This window comes from Ciona robusta, unplaced genomic scaffold, assembly GCF_009617815.1.
Source record: "Ciona robusta unplaced genomic scaffold, ASM961781v2 AP042743.1".
NCBI lineage: Eukaryota > Metazoa > Chordata > Ascidiacea > Phlebobranchia > Cionidae > Ciona > Ciona robusta.
In genome coordinates, this window is record NW_028323122.1 from 308693 (window position 1) to 318880 (window position 10188).

Sequence of the window (10188 nt, forward strand, 5' to 3'; positions counted from 1 at the left end):
AGTAGGTTCGTTGTTCATGGAAATAATATATATCTCACGCAGGGATGGATTGTGTACAAGGTGGGTGTGGGGCGAATGCTCGATGTTATCAAACAATGTGTGTTTGTCTCGATGGTTACTCTGGCGACCCCTACATCGGTTGCGTTGGTAAGTTGTGATGTCATCGATGACATCATAAGCATGACATTATCAATATATACAGATTATTGCGCAACATCATCAATATCGAACTTCACGTTCCCCGTCGTTGGAGTCGGTTCGTTATCAAACTCCCTGGAAGTTTGTCCACAAGGTGATGTCATTTTAACATTATTTATATCTTTGAATACAATAACAAAAAGCAAATTAATAAAAACAACGAAGAGAATTAACAGCAAATGACAGTTGTTAAAACCTACTATGGATTAAACTTGAGTAAACGTGTCAAAGGTTGTTAAAATCACTGTACAGTTTAATAACAAGCCATCTTTATTGTACGGTTGTGTCTTTATGTAAAACATGTTTTAACGACTGTTTTTGCTCTTGATTAATTCCTTCTCTTCGTTGTTTTAGTTAATTTGATCTTCGCTATCGTATTTCAAAAGATAAATAACATTTTTATGACATTATGAACACTATGACATCATAATACAGGTTTTTCGAGAGCGTCGGCTTTTTGTAAAGTTGGCGAAGACCATCCATTGTTTGTTATCGATACAATAGTTGATTGTGATGTCACAATCGATTCAATTTATGATCAGGTAATTGTTACGCACTGCTACCATTGTGGGCGTATGTGTCTTTGGGCATTTACTTAACCGCAATTGCTCCAATCCAGTGGTCACTGATGGTTTTTTTAAATTGTAAGTCATACATAAAAACATGCATGGGGAAACAAAACACCTATCTAGACTATATTAGCTCGCCCACCACATTGCCTCCTCACAATATTTCCAACCATAGTTAAACACGAGCGATGTTACGATGGCTGAAGTGGAAGAAGTAACAAGCGAGATACAACTCGTAACTTCAACGCAACAAATGGATGGGGGCGAGATGGTTCAAGCTACTGAGACGTTGAATGAAATACGACGACAAGTTGAGGGAGTTGAGGTGACAACAATCAACAACAGCAATAATCAACAATATATGATAAGCAAACTAGGGATGTGCCGAGCCGAGCCCGAACTCAAAAGCTCGTGCCCGAGCGTCTCCTATTTTAACGCTCGGCGCTCGGCTGAAAACTGGGCCGAGCGCCGAGCCTTATGCTATTGCTATAATGTTGCACGCGAGAGCGAAAAATATTAAAAATGAAAAAAAAGTGACGCTACTAAGAGATAACGAGACTGGTCAGCGTAGCTTTCTCTTTAGTTGTTTTTCGTTCGTTGTGAATTTGCTCTATCGCAAGTAACGAATCGCAACGTCAGCAATTTGCCCGTATCGAATTACAGCTGGTGTCGAATTACACGAGCGCCCAATGTTTTCGTATCACATTTTAAATAAAAAGCCAAAAAAAACTCTTAAACTTTTTTATAATGAAATGTTATAAATTGCTGCAACCACGGTTTTGCAACCACATGGCAGCCCCCTTGACCGCAGACACGCACGCAACCAGAAAATGCTAAGACGCACACACACACGCGTTGCATTCAATATAACATTCCTTCGCTTGGAATTGGAACAATTTTTCATTCAATTGTTACGTCACGTGTCCTATCGCAACGTAACTATTAATTATGACGTTTCATAATATAACAATCGGGAGGAATGTGCCCACTGCCTAAATTGGGCAGCCAAACCAACCACGAGATCAAACCATCGTGTATCAGCGTCACATTTTTACACTCTGCGCCGGCGTATGAAATAAAGGAAGACGCATGCGGTAGCATACATTCCACACGTAACAAACGAAGCAATCGTTGTGAATTTATTCTCGTGAAAAATGTTGTAATGAAACTCTGTTTCTCGTGCGGTGCCAACAAACGATGTTTTTTGGCTTCTGTCCAAGCTCGGCCGGGACGATACTTTGTAATATCATATTACAATTTATGTTGGTTCCATTTTACTGATAGCGTCGCTCCTCGCTCTTATACTTCCACCAATTAAAACTCACATAATCGCGATTTACCTGCATTTAAACTAATCATCAGAAACAAAAGTTATACACAAACTGCAGATTGTATAGAAGCGAATGAAACACGATTGTTTTCAACAATCTCGTTTGTGATGTAACGATCGTAAAGGTTTATTCTGACGTAAATAACCGTTACCATATCCAAGATGAACATGCGTAGAAACTTGCCAGTTGCGCCACTGGCTGTAACAATTATATATATTTTTTTAATTAAATACTTTTTGTATGAATTTTACATTTTGCAACAGTAGAAATTACAAAACGAGACGCGTCTTTAACCGCAAACCACGTGTTCTGTATTATTTTGATTAGCGACGCTTTTCGGCTGAATAGGAACGCGTTCTCGTACGCCTTTCTCCTTGATGACGTCATAGGTGCTCGGGCTCGGGATCGTGCCGAGCTTTTCGTTGAAGCTCGGCGCTCGGCGAACCCGAGCTTTTTCAACTCCAGCACATCCCTAAAGCAAACAACAACAAACTGTAGCAACATCGTATATAATACTGTTGCTAAATATTTATAGATTTCCACAAACCTGATGACCAACTATGCGCTAACAACGAGTCACGTAACGATGTCGTTGAATAATTCAACACCGGTCCCGACAAATCAACAAAACATTCAACACGACTTGTTAGTGGGGTTGGTTGATATGGCAAAGAAAGTTAACGTCGAGAATTCAACAAACAATCAATTCAACATCAACACGGAGACATCGCAGATACAAGTATGATGTCATAAGTGACTATGATGTCATAAACAACCATGACATCACAAGTAATATATATTATATCTATGATCACACAGGTGCTCGGGCAAGCAGAACAAGCGAACGCAAGCGATATTATTTTCACACCTACTGACGATACCTGGGACCAAACATGGCGGCGCAGTGGAAACGCTTGGGATCAAACATGGCGGAACTCCTCCATAGAAATAACAATCCCACGCGAAGCAGTTAAACAAGCTTGGAAAAATCTCAACGACACTTTCCTCAAAACAATTTTCGTTTTCCATAAAAACGACGTTTTGTTTCCATCTACCTGCAAAACACAATCAGTGTGAAATAATTTTAATAAGTTTTTAACTTTAGCCTTTCAGATAAAAGTCATATCATATATATTGTGCTGTAACCTTTATTGAAACCATGCAAACAAATTATTATTTGTTAGTTTTATTCAACTTTTTACTCCCAGGTAATTTCTGCTGATTTTAACGTGGATTCAAAAGTTTCAAACCTTGACGACAAAGTTGGCGTGAAGTTTGGGCACGAAACTTCAGTTCATGGAAGGCATAACCATGGGCTAATGGTAGGCTTAGTTTAACTATGGTGTTGTTGACTGGTATACTGGGTTTGGGGTTATGGGTTCGAGGCTTGTCGCTGCTACCATTGTGGGCGTATATGTCTTAGGGCAAGACACTTAACGACAATTGCTCCAACCCAGTGGTCACTTATGGGTTGTCCAAATTGTCACCCATACATAATAGCAAGTGAGAATAAACTTCATTGATGTATTCAGGCGACGTTAGTTGAGCAACGTTGTGTGTTTTGGGATTTTGCGACATCTGATTGGTCAAGTGAAGGTTGTGGACTTGATGTTACTAAACAACCTCCAACTTGTGAATGCAGCCACCTCACCAACTTTGCACTGCTTGTTGTAAGTTTAATATATTCAATAATCAACCACAATGTTACATACGTGGTAACGCGTTAGCTGGTACGAGGTGTATGAAACAGAACACCCGTGTTATAACGACTGTCGTTATCCCGTCATGCAAGGATAAATAAGTTACATACGTGGTAACTTGTAAGCGGGCACGAGGTGTATGAAACAGAACACCCGTGTTATAACGACTGTCGTTATCCCGTCATGCAAGGATAAATAAGTTATATACGTGGTAACTCGTAAGCTGACAAGAAGTGTATGAAACAGAACACCTGTGTTATAATGACTGTTGTTGCCCCGCCATGCGAGGATAAATAATCATTTATCCATCTAAAAGCTCTAAGTTGCCCCATCATTACAACGCAGGCAATCCATGAAGTACCTGGTGACGTTGCTCTGTCAGTCTTCGCTGATGTTGGTTGTGCTATTTCTATTGTGGGATTCGTGCTAACCATACTCCTTCACCTAATTAACAAGTAAAACTTAATTAAACAATAAATGTTAAAAATTATTGAAACTGAAAAATGAACTAATTGAACAATGCTAATTTCCTTCTCTTTGTTGTTTTAATTAATTAAAGATCGTATTCAAAGAGATAAATATAAATTATGTTAAACTAATTAAATAATGTTAACACCCGAGGAAAGCTCGTCAACGCACAGGAATACAGATCCAGCTCCATGTTTGCTTCAACCTCATGGTGGCTTACTTGTTGTTTATGATTGGAGTCCCCAGTGTTGGCAACAAAACTACGTGCACGATTGTAGCTGTCCTGTTGCATTACACCTTCCTTACAAGTTGGTTCTGGATGGGAATCTACAGCAACAGATTATACAACTCATTGGTTAAGGTGGTTTGTTTCATATAAACAATTAGTTGTAACATTAATATTGTTTAAAATCGACTGTTGTAGGGTGTAACAAATGTGGTTACTTTGTTACATATGACATCTTCTATTTGGTTTATTTCATTATTTGCTGAATTCAGTCATAAAGGCACAGCTTGCTGAGGAAACATCACCGAAAACAAACATGACATAATATTACAAGTACCCACGGTTGTCTTTTATTGAATAAGTTTCCATTGTGATTCATGAGTGGTTTTAACTATTGTTCTATTGTTTATTCTCGTGTTTTTGTATTTAACTACAAGCGTTGAAATAAAACAAACTTATTATTATTTTTATCATAAACATACATTGTCATTGTTACATCATAGCTTGCATTGTTCCCAGATCTTCAGCAAGCCAGCCAACCATTACATGGTGAAGTCAAGTTGTCTTGCGTATGGATTGCCTTTAATAATTGTCGGGATTAACCTCGCTGTTACCGTGGGATACCTTGATAAAAAGATAAGCAGACCTCTATGTCCGAATGGTGATTATAACATTTGTGTTTAGATTTGAATGTATGTAACTTATTTATCCTCGCATGGCGGGAAACGACAGTCGTTATAACACGGGTGTTCTGTTTCATACACCTCGTTCCCGCTTACGAGTAACCATGTATGTAACTTATTATGAGTGATTTTTTCTGTATGGCTGACAATTTGGACAACTTAAGGGTTGGAGCAGTTGCGGTTAAGTGTCCTTGCCCAGCAAGGATTCATACTCCGATAGTGGAGTGGATAAGTATATTATGAGATCATTAATGGTTGATTATGACATCACAGACACCCCACCACCCCCATCTTCCTTGTATATAGCGGACAACATGTGTTGGATTCACCAGGAAACACTTTATTTTGGCTTCCTGTTGATTGTTGGCTTGATTCTGTTGATGAACTGCATTATATTCACAATCTTGGTTTACAAACTTATCATTAAAAGAAATGAGGTGAAAGTTGTTCAATCACTCACAAAGCAACATACATGGTAGCTTGTGATCGGGCACTTGTGTTATAACGACTGTCATTGAGTTAAATGTATTTCAAAAACCTAAATTTACATCAATAGTTGTGTAAACACCTTTGATTGACAGGTGCAATCAAGCGCTAAGAAACGCAGCAAGCAGCAAAACCTGGTAATGGCGATCACAATGTGTTTGTCCATGGGATTGACGTGGGTGTTTGGGTTCCTGATGTTGCTTTCATACGACCCGGGGTATCAGTCTGTTATGAGTTGGTTGTTTACTATTTCTATAGCACTACAGGTAATACTTATTGTTTAAAAACAATCGGCCACAAAGTTACATACGTGGTAACTTGTAATCGGGCACATGTATGAAACAGAACACCCGTGTTCATGGGCGCCGATCCTGGGTATGCGGCGCATACCTCAGAATATTTATAGGGTATATCGGCATACCCATTTTCTAACGCTAAGGCCGTCTAGCGCTCTCATTCTAATTACTAAAGCAGGTGCGCAATACGTTGGATTTACGCGCGTAAGAAGTATTTATTGCAAACGTATCAATCCTTTACTTGATCGCATACGTGAAAAGGCAAATATTTAACCTGTTTTCAAGCAACTGCAGGCAAAATATTCAAGGGGACAATTGGTATTATGACGCAAATAATCAACGCGTGAATTGCTGTTGTGTCGTAATCAATTACCAGGCCAGACAATCGCTATTGTGATGCAATGAATCCACGAGTAGATCCTTACTATTTCAGAATTAACATACTGCTTGATTGAGGAAAATATCGTAAATATAAAGCAGTTATACTTCTGGAACATATTTACTATTTAGGTTGTATATTACTGCCTGTTGCCGCGTTTAATGGGCAAATTATATTCATTTTACACGCAGGTATGAGAAAGGTAGTGCAAAGTTTGTGTTGCGAATTCCCGCCAAAAAATACTAATGCGCACTGTAGGGATGCACATTACAGAATAACTACGAATTCTAGGATATCCTAGAATACTTTATTTCGAATCTAGAATTCCGAATTTTGAATCTTTTCATGTTTATAGGAAAAAACCACATAGGTCAGTTTATTGACTCTTTCATAGTAGCCTTGTTGGATCATGAGCTGTAAAATGATCAAAAATTGTACTATTGGGTAGTTTTTGAGTCACGAAACGTATAGCAGGTTATGAAAAGACGTTGAGAAAAAAATTTGTTGTTATTATAGATTAGAAGATGACGTGTGATGATCAAAAATTGTTATTATAGATTAGAAGATGACGTGTGATGATGTCATTAAACAGAATACGAATCCCGTAATTAGATTCGAATACAAAAGGATTCGAATCTCATAGATTCGAAATTCTGTAATATGCATCCGTATGCGCAGGTGTATAATGACGTCATAGTCAACGCACAGGTGCGCTCCGCATACCCCAGATATTTAGAAAACCTGCCCGTGTTATAACAACTGTTGTTGCCCCGCCATGCGAAGTTACATTTATTTAACCTTTCCAGGGCTTGTTGGTATTTTACTTGACTTGTGTACGGAACATAGAAATGTTCAACTTTTGGTGGAAACCGATTAAATCTATTGTGACTCGGCAAAAATACAGCCCATCAAAAACTGCACTGTCATCGCAATCAAGCAGATATACCGAGTCACAAACAATTTGATTGTTGCATAATTGTAATTGTTTTGTCATAATTTACAACAATGTTTATTTAGTTGCAAATAAATTTTAATAATTATATAATAAAACATGGTTTTTAAGTTAAAATATGAATTTATCGATGTTGCTTTTGTTTCTTATATAAAGTGGGGTGTAATTAACTAAAAACAAAGTATATTCAGTTACATAACTTATAACTGTTTTCTATAAAAACTATATAACCGTATCCTCACAGGTTTAAAAGACCCGTTATTTGTTAAAAACCAGTAAGGAAATAGGAAACCATGTGCTAAGGGTATCCATCCTAGAGTACTATACATATAATATGAATAAAAATAAACATATATTAAAATAAAATGTTCTATAAAGAGTGAGTTGCACTCTAGGTAATATTGAAAGCATATAAACAGGGCAGAGATAAAATGATGGCTTACATATGTCAGTGTACAATGTGGCCAAAGCACAAGTATTTCCTAACAAACTCAGAGCCAGGTCTGCCATTACCAAGGCAAATCGAAAGTGGTTAGCACCTGTGTCTTCAACCCATAGGTTACGGGTTCAAGGCTCAATGCTGCTACTATTGTTGGCTAATGTGTCCTTGAGCAAGACACCTAACACCAATTGCTCCAAATCACTATTGGGCTGTCAGCCATATAGAAAACAACCACCCACAAAGTTACATACCTGGTAACTGGTTTTATCTTAAGCGAAAGAAGTTTGAAAACAACTAACATAGATATAATATACAACATTAAATGCATTAACAAAGATACATAAAGAGACAAGCAAGACGAAATCCTGTAAAACTTACCTATTTCTATTGTTGGATGTCTATAAGCCGTCTTAGTGGGGTCTAGATGGTAGCACCCTGGGTGTTGGGGTAATATACCTACATCCCAGGTCCCAGGTTTGTCTCACTGTAAGACCTCACCCTTATAGAATAGAATGTGCATATACATTGTTGGGGTAATAGACCAACTATGGCCTAAATCCCAGGTCCCATGGCGTGTCTCACTGTAAGACCTCACCCATATAGAATAGAATGTGCATATACATTGTTGGGGTAATAGACCAACTCTGGTCTAATCCCAGGTCCCATAGCGTGCCTCACTGAGGACCTCACCCATATAGAATAGAATGTGCATATACAGTGTTGGGGTAATGGGCCAACTCTGACCTAAATCCCAGGTCACATGGCGTGCCTCACTGTAGGACCTCACCCATATAGAATAGAATGTGCATATACAATGTTGGGGTAATAGACCAACTCTGGCCTAAATCCCAGGGTTTGCTTTACTAAAAAACCTTACCTTATAGAATATAATTTCACAAAGTGTCTATAAAGAGTTTCAGTAAGGCCCAAACCCACAACACTACGTGCCCAACTAATCGTCGAAGTATTTCCCGCCCAAAAACCCCACCATGCGGTTAAACGTTTTCACTTCCATAGATATCACATATATAACTCATGTATATGTTCACTCCCCGTACAGGGCCATAGAAACATGTGTTTCTACCACTCTGCCCTCGTACAGTGGTATATGACGTCATACGCCATGACGTCACCGCCCGTATATGAATTTCATTCAAACAGGAAATTGGTTTCGCCCATGATATGGCAGTTTATTGTGTTGTCTGGGGTTTTTCTTTTTTGTTTCAATGATTTTTTTAAATGATGAGATCGGATTTAACGCTTTCGCTTCTTTCCCTTTCTTCCCTTCTTGCTCTTTCGGCGCTTACCAGACTTACGTCTTCGGTTAGCCCGTTTAGGGGACTTTCGGGATCGCTTCTTGCCCTTTTTGCCGCGTTTTGACTTCCTGGAACGACGCTTCTTCTTCTTTTTACCCTTCTTGGACTTCTTTCCCTTCTTCTTCCTACCCTTCTTGGACTTCTTACCCTTCTTCTTCTTTCCCTTCCTTGATTTTTTGCCCTTTCGGCGACGTCGACGGCGTTTCTTGGCCTTAAGTCCACGTCCTTTGCCGGTAAGCTTGAAGCGTCCCCCTTTATTTCTGTAAATATGTCCGGATTTCAACATCCTTTTCAGCGCACGTCCAACTGCACGCACACAGTTGGTCTTCTTTACCGTGTTGTGGGCGCAGATGTATTTAATGATCGATTTTCTGGACGATCCGGACTTGGCTTTGAGGGCAATGATAGCTCTCTTAACCATAACATTATAAGCGGCATGTCTTCCTCGGTTTCTGCGACCGGATGGTTCCGGTACAGCAACACTCTCCTCAGAAGTGGCCGGCGTCATATCTTCCGATTCCGTCATTTCGGCTCAAAAACAATTTCACACTAAAGTCAAAACAATACTTCGCATCGAATATATATGGTATTGACGGACGTCATCGAAACGCAGTTCCTGTAAAATCACAATCGACTGTCTTTCGTCACACACGCACAAAAATTTCTTTCATTCAAAACTTTTAAATAACATTTTCAATATTTTGAAGTTTAATGAAAAGTTTTTAAAAGTCCGGATCGTCCAGAAAGTTTTAATCGACTAATTAAAATCCTCTTCGGTTTTGCTCGACTAATTGGTCAATACAAAGTTAGTGCAGTGTTTGAGTTGTAGAGCAACGAACTTAAAACAGCTACCGTACAGTTAGTTTAGATTAAAGTAACTTATTTTACAAGTTACCTCGTATGTAACTTATTTATCCTGACATGACGGGGCAATGACAGTCGTTATAACACGGGTGTTCTGTTTCATACACCTCGTGCTCGCTTACGAGTTACCACGTATGTAACCTATTTATCCTCGCATGGCGGGGCAACGACAGTCGTTATAACACGGGTGTTCTGTTTCATACACCTCGTGCCCGCTTACAAGTTACCACGTATGTAACTTTGTGGGTAATTATTTTTATGTATGGCTGACAATTTGG

General features: G+C 38.9%; 3 protein-coding genes across 6 annotated transcripts in view; 1 reads left to right on the forward strand and 2 right to left on the reverse strand.

Annotated features, from left to right (window-relative positions):
* LOC149723783 (sedoheptulokinase-like) overlaps window positions 1-3119 on the reverse strand; it is a 17912-nt gene extending 14793 nt beyond the window's left edge. Inside the window, exon 1 of one of the 2 annotated variants that reach the window (XM_089893477.1) lies at window positions 2980-3119. The gene's annotated coding sequence lies outside the window, so the exon portion shown is untranslated. The remainder of the gene's footprint in view (window positions 1-2979) is intronic. The other variant, XM_089893478.1, reaches the window with a different exon arrangement.
* The window catches only part of LOC149723785 (adhesion G protein-coupled receptor G7-like), an 11059-nt gene extending 3648 nt beyond the window's left edge, over window positions 1-7411 (forward strand). Inside the window, exons 9-22 of one of the 3 annotated variants that reach the window (XM_089893469.1) lie at window positions 43-147; window positions 203-292; window positions 634-740; window positions 943-1092; window positions 2634-2837; window positions 2918-3169; window positions 3307-3420; window positions 3631-3768; window positions 4144-4253; window positions 4420-4627; window positions 5012-5153; window positions 5449-5612; window positions 5757-5927; window positions 7143-7411. In XM_089893469.1, coding sequence (XP_089749595.1) covers window positions 43-147; window positions 203-292; window positions 634-740; window positions 943-1092; window positions 2634-2837; window positions 2918-3169; window positions 3307-3420; window positions 3631-3768; window positions 4144-4253; window positions 4420-4627; window positions 5012-5153; window positions 5449-5612; window positions 5757-5927; window positions 7143-7301 — 2114 coding nt within the window. In that variant the 3' untranslated portion in view covers window positions 7302-7411. Of the gene's footprint in view, window positions 1-42; window positions 148-202; window positions 293-633; window positions 741-942; window positions 1093-2633; window positions 2838-2917; window positions 3170-3306; window positions 3421-3630; window positions 3769-4143; window positions 4254-4419; window positions 4628-5011; window positions 5154-5448; window positions 5613-5756; window positions 5928-7142 lie in introns of those variants that run through there. The other 2 variants (XM_089893470.1, XM_089893471.1) reach the window with 2 other exon arrangements.
* A 1484-nt stretch (window positions 7412-8895) lies between these two features.
* On the reverse strand, window positions 8896-9639 carry LOC149723786 (uncharacterized). Its single transcript, XM_089893480.1, has one exon. The coding sequence runs from the start codon at window positions 9570-9572 to the stop codon at window positions 8985-8987; it is 588 nt and encodes a 195-aa protein (XP_089749606.1). The 5' UTR covers window positions 9573-9639; the 3' UTR covers window positions 8896-8984.
* Between the last annotated feature and the right edge of the window lie 549 nt (window positions 9640-10188).